This window comes from Pelodiscus sinensis, chromosome 3 (assembly GCF_049634645.1).
Source record: "Pelodiscus sinensis isolate JC-2024 chromosome 3, ASM4963464v1, whole genome shotgun sequence".
In the NCBI taxonomy this organism is placed as follows: domain Eukaryota; kingdom Metazoa; phylum Chordata; order Testudines; family Trionychidae; genus Pelodiscus; species Pelodiscus sinensis.
In genome coordinates this window covers 57,911,115-57,935,274 of record NC_134713.1, presented here as the reverse complement: position 1 = coordinate 57,935,274, position 24,160 = coordinate 57,911,115, and the positions used below count along the sequence as shown (strand labels likewise).

The following is a 24,160-nucleotide window of genomic DNA, read 5'->3' as shown; positions in this document are numbered from 1 at the left end:
GGGCTTCCTATATCTGTCCCTTTATGACCCGCTGAAGTTCTTTTAAATTGTGCTTGGTTCTATTACAGCAACTGAAGGAGTCAGGTTAAAACTTAAACAGTTACAGGTTTATTTGAGGAAGCTTATAAATCATATGGTTGCAATGGCTATTGTTCTATTTCTTAACTGCTAGCAAAATATAGATCTTAAAAATGGTTACAAAGAAGATAAAGATAGAAAAATAGAAATAATGGTACCAAGTAACAGCTTACTCTTTCTATGTGTACACTTAAGACAGAGGACCACATCCAGGTACAATTTTTACCCCCTTCTGTGCCTCTCGACTCCAGCATGTCAGGCCAGGGCCGGTCCCTCAATTCCTAGGAAAGACGAAAATACGAGGTGGGCGTCCCCATAGAACCTCGGGAGGTCAAATACCTAACCCGACCAGCAGGTAGAGGGTAGAATGACACTCAAAGTGAGTGTGTGCTGGGCCCATCTTTTATACTCATGGGGTCACGTATTTCTCTTTCTTGTCTGTCATGCCAAATGGGGCTGGTCTGTCTTTTGTGAGACCAGTTCTTACAAGAGAGTTGTGAACTTAATTTACACTTGTAAGAGAGATAACTAAATTGGAATTACTGGGGATTCTTTTCTCAGTGGGAAATTCCTCTCCCAGGGACTCTGTGTGTTCGAATCAACATAGGTGCCAGCCTGACACTTCTTGCAGCCTCGAGCTTAGCTTATTTCCTTAATCGTTACTCAGAGTCAGCGAAACTTGCATATCCTGGTCAAAGCAGATCAAAGCTTAATGGCTATGCTGATCTTCTTATTGTTCCTTCTCTGCTCTGTATACAGACATCTCAGAGGGCAAGCAAGATTGTTTGAGATGTGGGGGGGGGCTGTCTGGCTACTGAAGGGGCTTGTGCTTTCCTGGCCACTGACAGGTAACACATTAGTGGTGGGGCCCGGAGCTGTGAGCCCTCTCAGTTGTTACTATTTAGAGGGCTTGCACCTGCCGGGCAACTGCTACTGCAAGTGTGAGACCTTTAAATATCAGCAATTAAAAAGTCTTGCAGCTCCTCAGAGGCTCCCAGGCAACACATTAGCGGTGGAGCTGGGAGCTGCCACGGGCTGGATTTGGCCAGGTGACAGCATCTTGCCCAGCCCTGTTATAGGGAGAAAGAGAGCTCAGTTCTTCTGCCAGGAAGTTATAAACCTCTAGGAAAAGAATGGTAGCTGGAATGGAACTTGACGTACTTTGGGGTTATGCATGCAGGGAGAAAGGGGGTTTTGAAAAAGTTGCTGCCAGTAACATAGTGTCCATTGCTGAATTCTGTCATCTCATCATCGAGATAGTACACAGCCTTTGGGGTTTTCTGGACTCTGTTGTTAATGCCCATGACTACAGTTGGTAAAAATGCCTTAGAATACTGCACAGTCATCTGCAGATAGACCATGAGACTCCAGTTTGGCTCCATGCATTTATGATCTCTAGGCTTGATTCTTACAGTTTGTTCTATTTCAAAATAGCTCTGTTGAGTACTGAATGTTGCAGTTCACCTACCAAAATACATGGGCTATGAAAAGTACATTGTTCTGGTGCTCTGATCTCTGCCTAAGCTTGTCCCTGGAATGTAGAATCACATTCAAGGTTTGGCCCTGATACACTAAGATCACTGTGATGTTTGCCCAGTTTATCAGAAACTAATTTGTTTCCTAGGCCCATGAATGCCTGTGATAGTTATGTCTCACTAGAAAAATCTCAAGAATAACGTGGCTGAATGAACGACATGAAGCTTTCGTAGCAGCTGCCCACAACCACGATTTAACTTGCTTCTAGCAAACATTGAAGTGACCACAAAACCCACTTCCTTCCGAACATGCAAAACTGATGTGTTTGATTTGATGTCTCCACAACAACTATAATTTTAAAATTCCCATCTAGCCTAAGGAAGAGAGAGCTTAAATTATATTTAAAACAAAAATTATGAAAGAAGAAAATTGGAAGGTTTATGGATCTTGATTACAAACTAAATAAAATAGAAACTTAATATTCGTGGGGTGAGAGGTAAAGATTATTCTCTTTAAAAATTGAAAATAAAATAAATAAGAGTAGGAGATCTGGTGAGATTTTCCTTGTAAAGTGGATAGTAGTAGGATGCTGTAAGAGTCTGTACTAGGGATGTTGAAATGCGGTTTATTCAGGTGAATGTGTGACTGCTGAAAATCTTTTAACTGGCTCCCTACATGCACTAGCTGCTGCTTGCCCCTCTCTTCCCTCCTCACCCCAGTGCTGTTGCCGCTAATACAGAGGCATCAGCATGGGATGGGAGTGGGAGGTGACCTGTGTGTAACCGTGCACATTAACCAATGAGCCAATGCTGTATCGGAAGCAGCAGCATGGGGAGACTCCCTGGGAGCTGGCATCCACCCTGTGTGTAACTGCTGATTTTTTTCCCAGCAGTTACACGGTTACTTAATTACATGCATTGTAACAACCTTACAGTGAACAAATTTGGACTCGAACTCAGAAGGTTTCTAACAACTACGGAGGTAATGTCTAGAACAGCCTTCCAATAGGAGTGATGGGAGGCAAACAACTCCAATTATTTTTGAGCAAGAACTGGACAAATGTCAGCATGTGACTGTAAGATGGGATGGCTTGTGATGATACAGGCCCTGGCCCAGCAGTCCTGGTGCTCACTTCCCATGTTTGTCTTAGGATTTTAAGCTTCAGGGCTTTAGCTGGCCACCTGCAAGCGGTCAGGAAGGTATTTCCCCCCCACATGTATTCTGGGGTTTTAAAAAAATCTCCTTTGTCTGGAGCATTAGGGATGGCCTGGTTGGAGATAGAACATTGGATGAGGTAGGTCAGGGCTCTGAAATAGGATAAACATTATCTTTCCAAAGTGCTTGATTCATGCTCACATTCTTGATTAGGGAAAAAAAATTTCCCCCGAGGTCAGATTGGCAAGACCTTGGGTTTTTTCACCTTCTTCTCTAATGTGTGGGTACAGATTACTAGCCAGGACTTTCTGACTCTCTCACTTAATCATTTCCTTGCTGTTGCAGGGGCCTTTCTGCCACTGATGAACTTTGGTCTCTCCTGTTCTCTTCCTGTAACACATAATAGTCTAGTCTTCTACAGGTTCTAATACTTTGGTCTCATTTTAGTTGTTCGATTTGCTATGGGTGGTGAGGTGGGCAATAGAAGGTCAAATTAGATAAACAGGTGATCCCTTGTGTGACTTTGAGCTTGTTGTCTCCAAGTCTCTGCCCAAGCTCCCTGGTGGGCTTGTACTCAGGTAGCTTGCTGGAGCCCATGCTGCATGTTTCCAGTAATAGCCCACAGTTCACTCTTCATTACTGTGCTGGAGCAAACTAGATTAGAGCTAGTTTGGGAATGTCTACACATGTACCATCAACATTTGATTTCATTGTCAACATGCCCTGAGTGGCTTCTGGTGAAGGGATAGATTTCTTCCTTACCCCCAGATGATCATTCCCCTCCTGCAACAGAATAATTCATATGTGCTGCTAGCCAGGGAAAGTGTAATTCTAGTCATTAGTGACTGGATTTGTCATGTATTAATATATTCTTACACTAGTCACCAGAAAGCGCTTGGTAGGCACTCATGTAATGTGGTGGTGTGTGTGGTTATCCAGTGTGAAGAGGCTTGATTGAAAGGAGGCTGGCTGTACTGCAGCTTCTTTCACAAAGCAGTTCAATGGTGCAGCATACATAAGTAGATTTTATGGAAACTCTCTTTTACTCTTTTTCTTATGACTAACAAATCAGTTGAGCAAAGGTGAGTTATTGCCTTTTGGTGAAGTTGAAATTCCTAATGATAAAATGTAAATTGCAGCTTAGGCAAGGTTTTGCTTAGAGCTAATACACCAGGTAGTCTATATTTTCTTTTTAAAGATACAAATAAATTCTAGCAGGCTTTGAGTGCTAAGAATCAATGTCAGTCCTATTGATGACAATGTGAGTCTTGTTACAGGCTTCATTTTATTCATTTATATTTATAGAGATGCTTAAAAAGATGTCCCCTGTACCTATATATGCTCTAGGCCAGTGGTCTCCAACCTTTTTTAACCACAAAATCACTTTTTCAGTTTAAATGCCATGTAAGATCTACCTCAAACCCAAATACCCTTGCCCCACTTCCTTCCCGCCCCTTCTTTGAGGCCGTGCCACCACTCCACTCCTTCTCTGAGACCTCACCCTGCTCATTCCATTCCTCTTCCTCTCTGAACCTCATTTGCTTTAACCAGGCTGCGGTAGGGAGTTGTGGTGCAGGCTCTGTTCTTCAGCCAAGGGGTTTGGAGTGTCAGAGGGGCTCCGGGTTTAGCCCAGGGTGTGACGGATTGGGGTGCAAGCTTTGGGAAGGAGTTTGGATGCAGGGGCACTCATGTCTGGGGAAGGTGGTTGGATGCAGGAGGAGGTTCATGCCTGGGACACAAGCTCAGGAAACAGGTTCTGGCTAGGCACCATTTAACTGAGATGGCTTCCTGGTGGTGGAGCACTGAGGTTAAGAAGGCAGGCTTGTCCTGGCCTTGCACCACTCCTGAAAGCAGCTGGCATGTACAACAGTGGTTCCATGGCTCCATGTACTCCTCCCCATCTACAGGCACTGAGCCCACAGCTTCTACTAGGGTTGCCAGGTGTCTCGTTTTGAACTGGACAGTCCAATATTTTAGCTTGCTGTTCAGGAAACAAATTGAGAAAATAGAAATGTCCGGTATTTTCTAAATAAGATGTAATGTAGTTTGTGATGTGAAGTCAAGTGTATCCGGTATTTTTGTTTAAACCATCTGGCAACCCTAGCTTCTACTGGCCATGGATCCCTATCAGTGATCAATGGGAGCTACAGGAGCAGTGTGTGCAGGCAAGGACAGCATGTGGAAACCCCCTGCTCTGCCTTTCTCAGGGGCTGCAGGGACATGCCAGACTCTTCCAGGAGCAGCAATTATCGTGGAGATAATTAATCCAGATGGAACGGGTTAGGCATTTTAGAACTCACTGCTCAAATAATTAAATTTAAGCATAAGAGCAAAATGAAAATCATGAAATGCACGGACTGGTCAAAACCCAAACATAACACACTTTGCAATCAGTAAAAGTTGTAACAACCATTCCCCACACATGTGCTGCGTCAGGAGATGATAGTGACAGATAGTGTGTTTGTGTACTGACAGACAGACACACACACACACACCGGGTATGTCTAGACTATATCCCTCTGTTGGCAGAAGGGTATAAATTAGACATACCAAAATTGCAAATGAAGCGGGGATTTAAATATCTTGCACTTCATTTGAATAAAATGGCCACCGCTTTTTGCCGCTGTGGCACTTTGCCGGCAAAAAGCGGCAGTCTAGAGGGGATTGGTTGACAAAGCCTTTGTCGACCGATCCCTTATGCCTCGTAAAACGAGATTTACAGGATCAGTTGACAATGGCTTTCTTTGTCGACCGATCCCCCTCCAGACTGCTGTTTTTTGCAGTCAAAATAGCACGTCAGCAAAAAGCGGCGGCCATTTTTATTCAAATTAAGCATGGGATATTTAAATCCCTGCTTCATTTGCAATTTCGGTATGTCTAATTTACATCCCTCTGCCGACAGAGGGATGTAGTCTAGACATATCCACAGCATATGAGAGTAACAGATTTGCATTGCTAAGATCCCTCCATCCCCTTCTCTGTGTGGAGATAGGGTACAGAAGTGGGGGCAGGAAGGACATCCTGACATCAGTGCTCCCCCTCTTCTCCCTCTCTCACCTTGTACAGCAAGCAGGAAGCTCCCAAGGGGGCAGCTCCAAGGTAGAGGGTAGGAACAGCTGACAGTAGGCAGGGGGAGGGGGGCACCTGATGTGCCAGTGCTTGCTAGCTTCCTGGCCAAATCAGACAGGATCACCTGTCAGAGGCGCCAAGATCTACCGGTAGATCCCGATCCACTAGTTGGTGACCACTGCAAAATACATGACAAATAATATATTCTGTTAATTCTCATCCTCCTTACTTTCAATGCCAGGTAGGAGGAGGGGAAGATGAGATTTACAGTGAAACTGTGGCCATTCCAGGCAAAATGGAACCAAAATTTGCTTCAGATGGAGTGGTATTCTTTAAGTCTCTAAACAAATCCATCCTGGCCAGTGTTGCACAGACTTCATTTCGTATGGCACTCTGGTTTCTTTCATGCTGTTCTCTGCAGCCTGCTTGTTTACTTCTCTCGCATTCGTTTTTGTGATTGTCTGCTCTGTCCCTATGAATGTAGTGCCTTTCTTTTACCAATTTGCCAAGTAAGCATCCTTTGCTCCATTCAGATCTCTAATTTGCTTCTTCTATAATGATAAAAAAAAGAAGGTTTTTGTTTTTATTTTTAAATTAAAAAACCCTGTCCAAGCTGTTCCATCTTTTGGGTTTCCATGTGCATTGCTGTCACCTTTTTTAAAACCATGTCAGGCTTTCTTTGGCCAGATTGGTTTTATTTTTCTAGTTGTATAATGACAAGGACCCCAGGAATTAAGAAAGAACATTTAAAGTTACTCTGCCAACCTGAAATCTATCCCGTTGAACATCTTGTGATTTTTTTTGTATTTTATAAACATTTACCCAGTGTCCTATTTTGTCGTACGAAAGATTTCTACAAATAAAAGTAGAAACTGACTATTCAAGAAAACGAATGAAACTGTGTGTTTGAAAAATCAAGTTTACTTTACACACACATACATACATGCTTGGAAATTCAAAGTACAGTACACTAATGAGGTCCAGTTTTTGGTTCTGAGGAAACAATGCTCAAATGTTTGTGCAGACAAACTTATACAATGAAGCTAAGTGTTTTTGGCGCTGAAAAGGTTTTGGCTCATTGGAAATTGTGGAGGATGCATACAGTAAATGGAACTTAATAGCCAAAGAAATAACACAAGGTATACTGTTGTGAATGCATTAATAATTATGTTTAGTTCAATGAAACCTTCCATTTTAATTTATCTGAAGCTGCTACAGAATTTCTTGTCATCTGCAATGGAGTGCTGATTGTTGTCATGGAATCTTGCTTGCTGCGGCGAACACAGGCTTTAGTCCTTGACTGAATATAGAACTAGGAAGGAAAAATGCCATTTAAGTGCCATTAAACAACTTATTTGCTCCATTTTTTGCTGTTATAGAGATTAGCAATATCTTTCCAAAAGTACTGTAGCATGCTAATTCAAGTGAATTGTTTTTTGCTATCCAGCATACACACAAGGAAGAATATTTATATGCACATAAATACACACCTGCTTATTTGTGTCATTGTGATGGGATACTATTTGTTCTTCAGTGAAACCAGACCAGTTTTATTTTTCAGTTGGCTTAATTAGTTAATTTAGCAATCAGTCTAGTGCCTTGATGCAGTAAGCTGATAGTTCACAGATCGTTTCTCACATGAGTGTTTATCTCAGACCTCTAAAAGCCATGTTAGAAACTGCAACATATAATGTTGCAGTTTGTAGAACTTTCACCATGTGCTAGGGTTCATTTGAATAGTGCGCTTTGGTGAGGGAATGTAGGAAATCAGAAGTGAATTTAAAAATGGTTACCTTTTAATTTTTAAACTCAGTTTTAATTCAGTATGCATAAGTGGTAGAATGATGTAATAACTAAAGCTCAGCAAATTGGTGGCTATATCTGTATATCTGCAGGCCATGTTTTTGGGTCACGGATTGGATGCAGATACACATTTGTATCCACACGGGACTCTAGTAGTAACGTACAGCTATATGGAGGCTTTCACTTAAGGGACTTCTTAGCACTTTACAAATTCAGCATTTTGCATATCTAGTTTTTAAAGATCAAAAACACTGGAACCATGTTGGAGAGAGGAAAAAATAGAGCTGATAAAACTACTTTTTACTTGACTTTTTAATATGACAGGAATGCTTGCATTTTTTTGCCATGCTAGGCTAGGGCCCTGGGATTCTGAATTTTTTTTTGCCTCTCAATTGTCTTATTGCAGGTTATCCACATTTAGTAAGAATCAGTTTTAGATGCTATCACTGATGTGCAAGGTGAAGTATTTCTTGTGTGCTTATTCTTTTGTCTTCTGTGTACAGTAACTCCTTGCTTACCACCGTGAAAAATGGTACTTTGAACAAAATGATGTTGAGCAAATTCAATTGGCCCATAAGAATTAATGTAAATAGGGAGTGTGTTTTGCCCAGGGAATCTCATGATACTATATATATACATTATATATTTGTTAGTCTCTATGGTGCCACAGGACTACTTGGTTTTGTGTTTTTTTTATAGTTACAGACTAACATGGCTACCCCTCCTTGAGACTTTAAATAGGGAAGGTTAAGCTTCAGGGAAGTTTTCTTTTCAGCAGGCAAAAGACTGTGCATATGTATACAGTATATGGTTTTTAAACAATTGAAAACTGCGCACAGCAATGATGATGGTGAAGCTTGGTTGAGGTTGTGGAGTCAGAAAGTGAAATATTTCCCAGGGAATATTTTGCTACTAAATGCTACAGGTACCCTTTTGTGCACTCAAGGATTAACAGGTGGTTGTTAATGTAGCCTCATATTCTACAAGCCAGCATGGGCTGAGGCAGGAGCGAGAAAACACAATAGATCTGCTTTGTGGAGATGGGATATGGAGTGGGGTGCTCAGTCGGGGAGCAGAACATCCTGACATCAGCATCCCTCTCCCTCGTCTTCCATGCCCTCGCCAGCAGCAAGCAGGAGGCTCCGGGAAGCAGCGTTAAGGCAGAGGGCCAGGAGCAGCGTGACAATGGGGGGAGGGGCAGCACAACTGATGTTGGCAGCTGCCCAGCTGCATACAGTACTTTACAGAGAACTTGGTGGAGCTAATGGAGGAAGGCTGCCTGCCCATCCTGGTACCAAGTCCCCATGAAGACAGGCTGCTTTTCCAGAAAGTCTTGTAAGCAGTGGACAAATCAGGAGGCCAAATGACATAAGGGAGCATGACACAACTTTAAATGAGCATGTGCTCTAATAGATAAGCAATGTAACAATGAAACAAAGTAAACCAGGACAGTGTTAAATGAGGAATTACTGTATTATTTTTAAGCAAACAGCACTCACTGTTTTGTCACATGAGTTGGTTTTCAGTCACCAGAAAAAAATTAAGGTTATCGTATATAAAAGTATGTATAAAAATCTTTGCCTACTGCTGAAATATAGCTACTTCTGTTAACACCTATACAGCAATTTAGGGCAGGAAGTGAAGAATTCTGTTCTTAGTAGACCTACCAGCCACGGTCAATGTAGTGGAAAAATGAGGGGAGAATTTTAAATATTATTTAAGTTAATCAAAACTGTTAGATAAGGAGTTGGATTCCATTTGGAGTTCAGAATGCACTGTTGGTAAAGGAGTTGTTTCACTTGGGGAAGGGGAGCAATTGGTAGAATTGCTGCTGGATGTGTGTATTATCTAATTTTAATATAAATCTTAGAAACAGAATTTGGCACTTAATGAAAGGACATGTTAGCACTCAGTTCTGTAATGTGTTTTAACTGAAAAAACACAAAGGAACAATCAACTTGCATTATTTTTCGAAACCCAACACAAACAACTTTTATCAACAGCACTATTTTGAAATGGTATGTCTCTAAATACAAAAATGAAAAAATAGTTACTTTTTTGCTCACTTGTTCGTTGAGAAAGATCTTTTGGGTGTGCTTGAGAGCAACACTACCAATCTTCTCAGGGCCTATCTTTCATCTTCCCTTTCCTTTGTGCACAGTTTCAGTTTTGCTGCTGCTATCACAGTGTACTAGCAGGGCTTTTATGACTTTTCTGCTTATAATACAGATTGTATTTCAATATTTTATATTTTAAATTGCTTTATGAGGTTTTCTTAATGACATGTGCCAAGTAATGGAGAAGTACGGAGTCAGAGTTGAGATACTAATAGAGATAGGCATATTACTGTTGCCCAAGATGGCTAGATTAGCACAAGAATTAGTATCTGAAGATTTCTAGATAATGCATTTTAGTTATTAAAAATGTCCATCTGTCTGGTCAGATTACAGGTCTAAAATACTTGTACATTAGGTTTTTATTCTTTATTAGTGTAACTATGTTCATGAAGTGTGTTTCTGTGTTCACAGAATACTTGAATAATAATTTGCCAGGAAGCTGTGAAATAGATTGCAGAGTGTATGAAAAGGTACAAGCCTGAATAAACAAAGTCAAACCTGATTTAAGTGATTGGGTTTCAAATTTAAGTACAGACAGTCTACTGTAGAGAAGCCTGATTGTATGATACAGAAACTAGTAGGAGGACCTTATGGTAAGAGATACTATGTTAACTTTCAGGCTCCATTTTTGTAGTGCTACATGGTTACATCTGGAATACTGGCAGTATTTCTTATGAAACAAGATTTTCCTCTGTTTTAATGGTTGTTTGACATATCACTTAAGCACTAACGTGAGCAAGCATTATAAAGGAAAATTATAGGCTTATGTAAAAGAATGTCTGCTTATGCCTATAAATAAACATAAATGTTTAGCAGCTACACCCTAACAATTGGACTTTGAGGTCAGGACTGGCTCACAGTGTTTAAAGATCTATAGAACTGTGGTATATATCTGATCAAATTTGCAGAAGTTAAAAAAAAAAAAAAACCAAAGTTGGCCAGCAGCCAAGTTTGAGTGAATACAGATGTTGTTCTAAGGGATTTACTGTATGTTGCTGACAACACATGACCAGGATAATCGGGTGTTGTGGACTTTATGGAATGTGGCTGATGGTTTCAAGTAAACATAGACCAAACTTGACTGGTAGAACATAAACTTTTCTATAGCTGGAGAGCTGCTGAAGTGTTACACTCCGAACATGAGAGAAAATGGAATTAGAGGCTCCTGTTAGATTAATACAGTTTTTACAATATATGTCCAAATAACTTCATTTTGTATCTTAAGTCTAGATCCATATACCATAAACCCACATGTACACTATCATTGTTTCTAGGTAATTGCACATATTTCCACCCCATGGTTAATTCCATGAATGCCTAGTTAGGTCTCTGTCACCTGTATGACCCTTGTCCCACTTCCTTGAGACAGTTTGTGTGAAGGTATGATGCTATGTGATATCCCCAACAAGGCAGTCTGTGTAAAGATCAGTCCCTGTGCAGTGCTTTCTCCCTCTAAAGGCTACGAACCGTGTATCGCTACCAGTTATGAGTTGCCACATGACTCTTTCTAAGCAAGCACTTACATTATGAAAGTCAAAGCATTATAGAGAAAACACACAAAAATCCTAATAAAGACATTTAAACACACACTAAAAACAACAGAAGTCATCCTTCAGTTTTATGGGGTGCTAGTAAGCCAGTTTTCTAACCATTCTGAAGGGGTCCTGACTCTTTGCTGCACCCTAAAGAAGACCCTGAGTCAGTTCAAGCTAATCCTGTTGTGCCAAAAACCTTTTCTTTTTCTTAGTCTCTGGAAAATCCAGATTGGACCAGAATATATAAACCTCTGAAGGGAGTGGTGCCTTTCTGGAGGTCTTGGTGATTCACCTTAATTATCGTCAATTATTTTTAGTTCCTGGAGGACTTGTTGTAAACCTCCCCCATATATGAACAATCATACATAGACTATTTGTAGATTTAATACAATAGCCCATCAAAGCTACTGCAAGGGATTTCAATATCTGTCGTGTACACGTTCTAAGGTTATATAGGTGTTAGGTTGTGAGTAATCTTCATGATTTCCCAGAGTTCAGAAATATTTTTATAAAAACGTTGTTTTAATATTTAATAATTTCCAATGAGAAACTATTCATTATAAAGTGCAATTCTGCTTTGTGAAAAGGTTATGTATAAATGATATCACCTTACTTAATAAATGTTTCCTGTGTATATTCAGTCATTCCTGCTTGCATTAGTAGTATGTATATATATTTTTTAAAGCCACTGCTTTCATTACTGCTAGCCATGGAGAATCAGCACAGTAGTGGGAGAATTGACATTTTTTTTCTAGCTTTGATGACATTGTCTTTAAATTATGTTTCATTGTTCCTCTGCACTCTCAGTAAAGATGAGTTGCATCAGATTATACCTGAAAGAAAAACTTTGAATTGCAGAAACTTTATTAGAATCCCAAAAGGACAGAGGACTGGATCCTGGATTAAGTTTGCAGGTCAGGCAATTGATATCAAATATTTAGGAGAATATTATTTATTTTTTACATGTTTACTGAGCAGATTTAATGTGGTATAAATGAGGAATGTTAACAATAGCTGGGAAAAGAGCAGCTGGGAATAGCCTTAGTATTTTGGAGAAAAACAAAAACATGGAAGTGACTAAATGTGTCAGTCACCAACCACTTCGCTCATTTTGTATGCTGCACTTCCTCCATCCTATTTCATTTGTTCTTTGTCTTCAGATGTATGCTGAGGGATCTGTCTTCCTGTGTGTCGTCTTTGCCCAACACATTTTGGGCACTACTGTAATAGTACAAATGTAGTAATCCTAGATGCACAATTGTGCAATACATCCTCCAGTGGCAGTGGAGTCTTGAGGAATGGCTATTGTGCTATAATTAGGTGCAACTTTCTATATAATGGTGACACTTTGAAATGATATACAAATGTATTTCTAATACTGAATGTAAATAAAACTAAAGAATTAATAATATGTTTACAGTTTGTCAGTGGTTGAATGCAGGGGTGAAAGTAACTTAACATTTCTTACAGGTACTGTCCTATTGGAACCCTGGTCCCTGCCAGCTCTTTAAATAGATCCCTGTCAACATCTGCTGCAGCTCAACCAACTCTTGTCAAGCGCTGTGCACCAGGGCTCACCCGCTTATTTTCACCCATGATTGAATGCTTATAAGATGTTAAGGTTTTTTTTGCAGTTATTAAGCTAATTGACTTTTAGGGCTAAATAATGTTTGCATAAACATTCTTTGGGATCGTGCCACTAGCGCTTGGGAAAGGACCTCCTATACATAAGTTGCTTCCTTTCTGCACATAACACAGTCATCCACAACTGCTTCTAAATATTACAAGAAGAGTTGTTTAACTGAATTTTAATAGGTAATTGTCTAACTGCTGAAAATCTCAGTGGTTACACGCTGCGGGCTCTGCAGTATAAAGCTTTAATGAGCGTATTGGTTAAATGATTAGTTGGTTATACTCTAACATCCCTAATTACAAGTATTGAAGTTCCCCTAGTGCAGTGGTTTTGAACAATTCTCCATTTGTGGACCCGTAACAAATTTCAGATGGAGGTACAGACCCCTTTGGAAATCATAGATGTAGCTTGCGGATCCCCAGTTGAAAACTATTGCTCTAGCTCAAGAAGGTGAGAGAAGATTATTCTTCTATTTAAGGAGTACTTTCATACCATTAGCGGGTGGATTTTGTTTTTGTTTTTGTGTATTTATTTGAGGTCTGTTGCCAGTTTAATGTTTACTTAATAGCAGGTTATTTTTTGATAATGGTCAAAGAGTAGATTATATACTCAAGTAGCGTAGATCATAAACTTGAGTAGAGTAGATCATCTACTTTTACAATCTCTGAAGCTTTAGAGGTGATTGAAGCATATCTCTTTAGTGTGTGAATGTGTGTTGAGGGGGAAAGAGTAAATTGGCTAGAAGAATTAACCTGTCTGTCAGACTCAGTGGAATCCACAAATCTAATCAATAATCTATGTACTAGAGGTTATCTAATATTAAAGTAGCTGTGCAGAATGAAGACTAATTCAGTATACAAACATATTGTGTTGGGACTGTTCAGAAAGTCTGAGTCCAGGAAAAATTACTATTTAATTCAGTGTCTGCTGCATGGGTTGAATAACTCTGTAAATTGAACACTTGTATAGGTGCCTAACTTTAGGAATCTAAGCATGAAAATTTTGGCCTTACATCTTCACCCTGATGCCTGTGCTTCATTCAGATGCCTGTGCTTTTGAATAACAAATAATGCATTTTGAATTCAAGACATAATGTGAAACTGTTTCCTAAGAGCATTTTGGCAAAGATTACAGTAAAAGTTCTTGAATCAAGAAGGCATTCATATGTGTGTAAATACTTGATACTAGAATCAGTGTTCTCATTTTATGTAATTTGAGTTTGGCTTAAAAATAGTACAGTTTCTGTACAGTTGGTCAGATTTTGATTTTTTTTTTTTACAGGAATAGTGAATAGCTCCAATGATGGAGGACGGGAAGCCAGTTTGGGCTCCACACCCAACTGATGGGTTTCAGATGGGGAAGATTGTGGATATTGGCCCTGACAGCTTAAGTATTGAACCATTAAACCAGAAAGGCAAGGTAAGAAAGGGAATAAGAACTATACCATCACATAATAGGCATAGTGTACAACAGTGGGAGTCAGTGTCTGATCTCACCTTTGTCTCTGACTTGAGTAATTCACTTAACATTTTCTTTGCCTCAGCTTCCTCATTGCAAACAAAAATGACCATAATGTTGAATTTGGCAACACTGGCTCCTCTTGACAAGAAACACTTAGTTTCCAGCTCTCAGATTTTCATGTGTGTGTTGTATCTATTGTATTTATTAAGAAACTAAACATGTGCATGTCTTTGTGTGAAGTGTTATGTTTCCCATATTGAAACTAAGACTGGCTCAGGATCTGTCTTAGAGATGAAGACTCCATTTCTCCTTTCCACATGCTTGCTTTTATAATTAGGGCCCTACCAAATTCACAGTCCATTTTGACCAATTTCATGGCCATAGATTTGAAAATTGGTGAATTTCACATTTTCCGATGTTTAAATATGAAATTTTATGGTGTTGTAACTGTGGGGTTCTGACCCAAAAGGAGATGAGGGGGACACAAACTTGTGTAGGTGGGATCATGGGATTGCCACCCTCACATCTGTGCTGCCTTCAGAGCTGGACTCTGAAAATAGCAACTGCTGATCTTCCTGCAGCTGCAGGAGGTTCTAAGAGGTAGAGGTGGGTATGGTCTGGTTTTCCCCCTCCCCCGCTTCTACTGCCAGAACAGGACAGGGGTAAGAATCCCCCTCTGATGGGACCCTCCTAGGAACAAGGAGATCTTAGGGAAGGGCTTATTCATGGTCTGTAACAAATTTTTCAGGGCCATGAAATTGGTAGGGCCCTATTTATAATGGTTAAAAATCTAGAATGAATTATCAACACAATTTTTGATTGTGTTTATTAATGTCAGACTCTTTTCCTGTTTCCTCTAGCTTCACAGTTTCAATAGAATTAATTTTATAAGGGAAAAGATATTTTTGGACACTTTGTAAATGTCTGAAAGCATTATATATTATTAGATAGGTAATTCTGTGGGATACTAAATAGTGAATTTGAAATTATAATGTCTCAACTGTCACGTGTTAAGAGTAGTGAGCCTTGAGTACCCCTAACTTGTGTTCTTATAGCTCAGGAAGATCAGAATGTTAAGGATAAAAATCTAAAACCTGTAAATGAAAAAGCCATGCATGCATGTTGAGGGAAACACTAGTAACAAGAGACCTATAATGCTTGAAGATACCATTTTAAGGAATAATTTAAGGAATTTAATAACATACATTCCATCAGCCTCCTCCAGAAAGCATCTTCAAAAATAATATCATTCCACAAAGAGCTCTTTTGGATTATATTGTTATGATGTTTCTTATTTGATGTAATGGCTTAATTCAATGATGAAGAGGTAGATTCCTCATCCTGACATCTGAACTTTCAAATTGGTTGTGTGTTAACCATGTTTTTCATATCTGGCAGCTTGAGGGGAGGGAGAGGGAGAGTGTATAACAACCTTTTGAGAATACCTTTGTCTTCAAGAAATTTTGTGCTGCCAGTTATTTAGTTGTTAGCCAATAAGTTATATTTTTTGCATTTTACTGGCAAAAGCAGAAATTAGCAGCTGTATTTTAAGGCTTTAAGTTTTGTTGTTTCAGAAAATGACTTAAAGTGTGTGAGTTTTTCAACAAATTCCCCTCATTAACACTCAATTTGTAGAAAAGATGAATACTCTCATTTTCTCATCAATTTTGTCATGGTGACAGCTGCAAGGAATTTAGTCACAGGTCAAGAGATGACAAAGCAGACCTTCCTATTCTAGGGGACATGGGTGTGTATTTTAGGAAGAAACCTGAATGGGAAGCTGGTTGTCTTTGCTTGATAAAAATATAAACAAAGCATAATGTCATCTGATTCCTTCTTTCATGGTAAGGTCCCCAGATGGGTACAATGGGCATGTCAGCTTGCTTTCACCTTAACACCAGAGCTTTCAGGCAAGCGTGTGCTGAGCATTGTGAAATTATTCTCAAGAGGTCTGCATATGACCTAAACTAATTGTATCTATATTCCCTTTCTTATGTTTCCTGGGATACTTTAATAGGGTTTTCTTGCCACACTTACAAGTATGGCAAAGCTTTGGGCTATTGTCCTCAGCTGGCACTGCAGGTCAACATATCCTGTTGACCCTCATTCTCTGTGGCTACTGCGGAACACAATGCCTTAATATCCAGGTTATTTCTCCTAGCTTCGGTGGCAGGTTTTCATGTCTACCATCGCCTCCACCTCTTCCCTTCAGCCAATGAAAGAAACAGCTCCCCAGGTGTGAAGGAACTGGAAGGCATTGAGGGGCCTCTTGGTCCAAATGTCTTTCTTTCTACCACACGCTCCCCTGGCTTTACTTCTATAAGGCCAGACATTTCCTTTGTGTGCACTGGTCAACATTTAACTTGATAGCCTTACCGAAGGTAAGTGGGCATATTTTCCAAAGTGGTCAGGGACTCAGAATTTCCAATTGTGGGAGATTTTTACCTGAAAAAGTGACTTCCTCAATAGGCGGACACTTCACTGGTAGCCCAGTCTAGACAGGCATTATCTCAGCCCCTCCCTTGGCCATGAAAACTCTCGGGTGGCATCAGGCCAACATGAAATAAACAAAACATGTGGATTGCTATCTGATTCCTAAGTGACTTGGTATACTTTCACAAGCAGTGCAAGCTTAAAATTGCATGTTCTGCAGACTTCTCCCTAGAAAGAAAAGAATAAAAAAGTGCAATTCAAATACATTTCATGCAGGTATTTGATCCTTGGGATCAAATGCTGATGGAAATCTATTCTTAGTGGTATAATAAACTTTATAGAAATCTGCAGCTATTTAGTATCAACAGAAGAATCAACTTAAGATCCTGATTCCTGCCACACACTGTAGAAAGGACTACAGGGAGTGACAAATTTAAAGCAGCTTGTGAAATAGGATAAGTGATAACAGGGTCAAGGCATCCCATGTGGCTGTCTGCAGTTAGACTCTAAATTAATGCCAATTTCTCTCAATTTTGTGAGCAAAAGTGCTATCACATTGATCAAAGGAGCACACGGGACATTGTAAAGAGGGACCCAGTAGAACTGTGTAACAATTTCAGGAACAGCTTTGTCCAATTCCCAGTCTCAGCAACCTGGAAAGACCAAGACATGAATGAGGTAACCCAAAATCTGATTGAGATGGGAATACTGCAACCTGATTCCCATGCTCTTTCTCACCTCAGGGAATAAAGGACTAGCATAGCACACTCCTATCTGAAACATGTAAATAAGTCCTGAATGAAGGCTTGTCTTCAAAGCATTCCCATTTTATTATCTTCAGACAACTAGCCAATTAGCCCGTCATAAGACGGGCTTTTCAGGTCTTCTCTCCTGACCGTGCGCTCTCTCTCTCTCTTCCTACTGCCTCCCCTGCCCTCTCTCAGCTCTACTCCGCCTCTAGCCTCTCTCTCTTGTCTCTTTCTTTCTCTTCTCCCCCTTCTGCCTCTCACTCTCCCTTTCTCTTTTCCTCCTCCTCCTCCTCCTGCCTCTCTCTCTCCTCTCTCTCTCCCTGCCCCCCTTCCCCTTCCTCTTCCTCCCACCGTGGCGCTTGGCTGAGTGCTGCCTGCTCAGCCGAGCTGCCGCGAGGGAGGGGGGTGGGGCGGTGATGTACCCGGCTGGGATCTGGGCCGTGTACATCACCACCCTCCCTTCCCCTCCCACCCCGGGGGAGCCCAAACAGCCCCTTGCGCTGCTGGCTCCCCCGGCAGCCTGGCTGAGGGGCGCAGCACTCAGCTGAGTGCCACAGCGAGGGAGGGGGGGAGAAGGGGTGGGGACATACGCCCCCTGGCTGTGTACGTCACCGCCCTGCCCCCTTCCCCTTCCTCCGTGGCGGCTCGGCTAAGTGTTGCGCGCTCAGCCGGGTCGCTACAGGGGAGGAGGGGCGGGGCAGTGACATACACTGCCAGGGGGCGGGGCTGTCTACATCACCACTCTCCGCTCCCCCTCCCCCACCGTGGCCCGGCTGAGGGGCACACCACTCAGTGCCAAGGAGGAAGGGGGGGGGGCAGTGACGTACACGGCCTTGCCCCTTGCCCGTGTACATCACCGCCCCGCCCCCCTTCCTGTCCCACTGGGCCCACCTGAGTGGCGCTCAGCTGGGCCCTGGTGGGGGAGCAAGCGGCGGCAAGCAGCCCGTGGCTGCACCGCCCCCCCCTGCTAGGTCTGCTTCCTGCCCCCCTCCTCCTGTCCAGCTCCATGGCCCCCTGATCCGCTCCCAGCTCTGCTTCCCACCTCCTCTTTCTGCTGGCCAGCCCCACGGCCCCCAGATATCCCCCCCGCCAGCGCTGCTTCCCTCCCCCCTTTCTCCGGGCCCCCCCCATCCTCCCCTACAGCCCCCGATCCCCCCCAGCTGTGCTTCCCACCCCCCCTTCCGGCCAGCCCTGCCCCCTTCCCCTCCCTGCGTGGTGCCCGACCCCCTTCCCCTCCCTCCTCCTCCTCCCCATCCGTGGCACACTGTGCCACTCCCAGCTGAGTGGCGTTCCCCCTAGGCCCTGGCAGGGGAGCAAGCAGCGGCAAGCGGCCCCAAAAGGCCGTTTGCTGCCACTTGCTCCCCCACTGGGGCCCAGCTGGGAGCGGCGCAGCGCGCCACAGCGCACCAGGCAGGGAAGGGAAGGGGGCAGGGCTGGCTGGAAGGGGAGTGGGAAGCAGAGCTGGGGGGGATTGGGGGCTGTGGAGCTGGAGGGGAGGATGGGGGGGCCAGAGGAAGGGGGAGGGAAGCAGCACTGGCGGGGTGTGTGTGTGTGTCTGGGGGGCCCTGTGGCCGCTTGCCACCACGGAGCGAGGGGAAGGGGGGCGGGGCGCTGACATACACGTCCAGGGCCGTGGCCCTGTACGTCAGCATTACAGACGCACAGACACTGGGCTACTATATATATGATTCTTATGATTTGCAAAGGGATGGCACATGTTTTCTTTTCCTAACTTCAAATATTACCATACTATTTTACGTGTTACCATGCGGTCTCTCCTATATTTTGGTAATAATTATACTGGTTGTAGAAATTAAGAAAATTAATTCATCATTTCCTGGACAATTTTTCTGGGGTCTGGATGATGGAGAAAGCTGAAGCAAACACATGGAGCAATGTTCCTGGAGTATATTAGGGTATGTCTACACAGCATCGTTATTTCGGAATAACTAACATTATTCCAAAATAACATAGTGCACATCTACACTACAAGCCTTTATTTCAAAACAATGTTGAGCTGGAGGACTTCTTACTTCTTGTAAACCTCATTTCACGAGTTGTAAGAGAAGTCAAAGGAAGAGTGTTCTTCCTTCAGCTATATGCTGTGTAGATAATGACAAAAGCCTAATTAAGTTATTTCAACTTAAGCTAAGCAGTTGACGTAGCTGATGTTGCATAACTTATTCCGACATTAGCCCTGCTATGTAAGCTGTATCCTTACATTTTATGGCAAATACAAATACACGGTGTCAGGGAAGCAAATCATAGGCCTGAACTGAGGACGAATACTATCAGGTAAAAGATCTAATCTCAGAAGAATGTTAAGCGAAGATGAAGATGACCATAATACATAACGGGGTGTCAGAGTGGTAAACTCAGTTCCTACTTGATCATGTTGGGAATTCTGATCTGATACACAAGTATGCTTCAGTGTTCCAGAGTTCATATGATACCTACTCAATACTTTTCTGTATCACTTCTACATTACTACTTCATCCAATGGCAGATCTATATTCTCTCTACTCTGTTGATTATTAGAGTATTGTGTCCAGTTCTGGGCACCACCCGTGAAGAAAGATGTGGAGAAATTGGAGAAGGTTCAGCACAAATTGGAGAAGAGCAACACAAATGTTTAAAGGTCTAGAGAACATGACCTATGAGGGAACACTGAAAGAATCGGGTTTGTTTAGTTTAGAAAAGAGAAGACTGAGAGGGAACATGATAGCAATTTTCAAATGTCTAAAAGGGTGTTACAAGGAGGAGGGAGAAAAATTGTTCTCCTTGGCCTCTAATGATAGGACAAGAAGCAAAGAGCTTAAATTGCATCAAGAGAGGTTTAGGTTAGACATTAGGAAAAACTTCCTAACTATCAGGGTGGTTAAACACTGGAATAAATTGCTTAGGGAGGTTGTGGAGTCTCCACCACTGGAGATATTTAAGCGCAGGTTGGATAAACATATGTCAAGGATAATCTAGATTCTAGACCATGCTGGATCCTGCTGTGAGGGCAGGGGACTGGACTTGATGACCTCTCAAAGTCACTTCCAGTTTTAATATTCTATGATTTTCAAGAATATGTGTAATTATTCTAATATGCTGCATAGCACCCACTTTTGTTAGCTTAGAACAAGAGTGGAGAACTTCCACGCTTCAGGATGCAGGCAATTCATTAGGGTTAGCAGCTTGTGAATCACCAGGCAGATTGTTTACCTAAGCATCCACAAGCACAGAGCCCTGTAGCTCCCTCTGGCCATGGTTTGCTGTTAGCAGCCAGTACGAGCAGCTGGGCTTCATGCATGTGGATGTTCAGGTAATCAAACTGCCTAGCAGACCACCATATTTAGCTTGTGGTCCACTATGACCCCTAATGAAAATAAAGGTTTAGAAAGGTAGTTGTGCTGTAAGCACAAAAGGGGGGACTGTGGAGGCAGGAAAAGGAAATAAGGGAATTTGTGTGCAGCCATCTTGGTCTTGTTAACAAGAGAGCAAGAGTCAGGCTAAGTCTGTGGCCTGACAATGCGAGATCTGTAATTAGACGCTGCCTTTGCCTCTCGCCTCCATACGGAGATAAGGATAGAATGCTGACTCTGGTAGGGACCTTGAGATGAGGAGCATCTGGGTGGAACTAAAATAACTATTAGCCATTGGTGTTTGTAATGGGAAGGAGACTAATTGTTGTTGTTATTATATCTAATAGACAGTATATAAATGTTCATAATTGTTTGTATTCGAAGATCTGCCTCGGTGGGGGGGGGGGCCTTCCCCTCCCTGTCCGAACCAGTTTTTCCCTTGCTGCCGCTCATAATAAAACTGCCTCTGGCTACTCGTTGCTTACACATGCAGAGTGAGGATAATGTTTTCTTCCACAATTTTTCTGCAGTACTACTTCCTAGACAGTTGCTTCCTATTCTGCATGTGTGAAACGGATTATTCCTTCCTACTTGGAGTACTTCGCATTTGTCCTTATTGAGCTTCATCCTATTTACCTCAGACCATTTTTCCAGTTTGTGCAGATAATTTTGAATTATGACCATATCCTCCAAAGCACTTGCAACCCCTCCCAGCTTGGTATCTGCAAACTTAATAAGTGTACTCTCTATGCCAATATATAAATTATTGATGACGTTATTGAACAGAACTAGTCCCAAAACAGACCCCTGTGGGTCCCCACTTTTTATGCTCTTCCAGCATGACTGTGAACCGTTAATAACTACTCCTTGAGAACGGTTATGCAGCCAGTTATGCATTCACCTTATAGTCGCCCCATCTCGGTTGATTTCCCTAGATTATTGATAACAAGTTCACGTTATTGATAACAGTTTTAAACAGTAGAATACTAGTTGAAATGTATTAAATATTTTTAGATGTTATCTACGTTTCATATGTATTTATTTTAATCATAATGCAGAAAACGAAGTGTATAGTGCTCACTTTATATTATATTTATTACAAATATTTGCACTGTAAACATGATAAATGAAAGAGATAATATGTCACAGTTCACCTCATTCAAGTACTTTAGTGCAATCTCCTTATCCTGAAATTGCGTCTTACAAATGTTGATTATTTTTAATCATAACTGCAGTCAAAAACAAAACAATGTGAAACTCAGGAATGCTGGCTAAAGCATTAAGGCCATATTAGTGTTTAGCATATCTAGCAGATAAGTATCTTGCAATGTCAGCTACCAAAATGTCATGGGTTCCCCGCTGCTCATGTTGAGATCACAGTGTAAAGAAGAAGCAAGCAGCATTATCTCCTGTAAATGTAAACAAAGTTCTGTGTGTGATTGGCGGAACAAGACGTTGATTGAATGGATTGTAATCTCTAAAGTTATATGTTGTTTTATTTTTCAATGCAGACATTTTTTTGTACATCATTCTACATTTGTGAGTTCATTTTTCATAATAAAGATTGTACTATAGTACTTGTATTAAGTGAATTGAAAAATACTGTTTTTGTTTTACAGTGCAAATATTTGTAATAAAAAATAAATATGAAGTGAATACTGTACATTTGAATGCTGTACTGTACTTGACATCAATATATTTGAAAATGTAGAAAACATCCAAAAATATTTAAATAAATATCGGTGCCACCTCTGCCCACATATATACACCAGCAGCACCATCACAGGACCTAACCAGATCAGCCATACTGTCACTGGTTCATTCTCCTGCACATCTACTAATGTAATATATGCCATCGTGTGCCGACAATGCCCCACTGCTATATACATCGGCCAAACTGGACAGTCCCTACGTAAACCTGTAGGGGAACACTTCAATCTCCCTGGACACACAATTGCAGATCTAAAGGTAGCCATCCTGCAGCAAAAAAAACTTCAGGACCAGACTTCAAAGAGAAACTGCTGAGCTACAGTTCATCTTCAAGTTTGACACAATCAACTCTGGATTAAACAAAGACTGTGAATGGCTTGCTAACTACAAAAGCAGCTTCTCCTCTCTTGGAATTCACACCTCCAGATCAGCTACTAGAATTGGGCCTCATCCTCCTTGATTGGATCCACCTCGTCATCTCCAGCCTGATTCTGGCCTGCATATTTATACCTGCCTCTGGAAATTTCCACTACATGCATCTGACGAAGTGGGTCTCTGCCCACGAAAGCTTATGCTCCAACACTTCAGTTTGTCTATAAGGTGCCACAGGACTCCTCGCCGCTTTTAAATATAAATGGCATTCTGTTACCGATTAGCAGTGCAATTAATTTACAATTATTTTTAATCGGTTGACAGACATACTCCTAACTAAAGATTTTTTTTAAATGGGATGGTTAAGTAAAGGGTTTCAATGGAAAAAATATTTAATCATGTGGCAGGATAACTTACTAATTTTAAAATATAATATGTTTAAAATACTCATCTGGCAACATGCAAACATGTACATTTCACCTAATGTCACCTAGAAAATAATGCAGTGATGAATTTATGCCATGCATTAGTGATATTCTTCATAGACATAACTGAAACTAAGTTCATATTCTAAAGAGGTCTTTACTAATTTTCACATCACTTAATATTTTAAAAGTTAAATTCAAATGAGTCTTAGCTTGGACGGGATCCTTATGAGAGTTTCTCTGAACTTGACATGATCCTTATGTCCCCCTTCAATTTCTACTAAAGATGATTTCAGCATTCATCCTGGGAAAAAGATGCCAGCAAAAGCAGCATCCAACTTACAAGGGATGATATGCAGTGTGGTTCTCGTTAATTTTTCATAAAAGTGTATCTACCCAGTGCCTTGCCAGATTTTTATGCACTGGATCTTAAAACCGAGCACTAGAGACACAAAGATACTGTTGCCTCTCTCGTTGACTAATCTGGTGCAGTTGGTTTTAGATCTGTTGAAAAATGATGAGTTTAGTTTTGAGAAGAGAGATTCATTTGAGTTGCTTTATCATAATTCATTCTCTTTTTGAAAACGAAATCTGTCTTTATCACCATGTATTTACACTTGCATTACATTTAAACAGATATGAATTGTGAATTAAATTACAGAATTTTGGGAAGTTAGGTTTTTTTTTTCTGGGCACCCAGTCTTGTTCTGCTTTACGTGGCATGAACAATTTGAGGAGTGAGCTCTGTCTAGACTAGAACAGGCAAAATAGAAAAACAAATATGTAGCTACTGT

At 41.4% G+C, this 24,160-nt stretch overlaps 1 protein-coding gene across 7 annotated transcripts in view; it reads left to right on the top strand.

The window, feature by feature from the left end:
- MYO6 (myosin VI) overlaps window positions 1–24,160 on the top strand; it is a 159,929-nt gene that overhangs the window by 23,436 nt on the left and 112,333 nt on the right. For all 7 annotated transcript variants that reach the window (XM_075923798.1, XM_075923797.1, XM_075923796.1 and 4 more), the window contains exon 2: window positions 14,148–14,285. In XM_075923798.1, coding sequence (XP_075779913.1) covers window positions 14,166–14,285 — 120 coding nt within the window. In that variant the 5' untranslated portion in view covers window positions 14,148–14,165. The remainder of the gene's footprint in view (window positions 1–14,147; window positions 14,286–24,160) is intronic.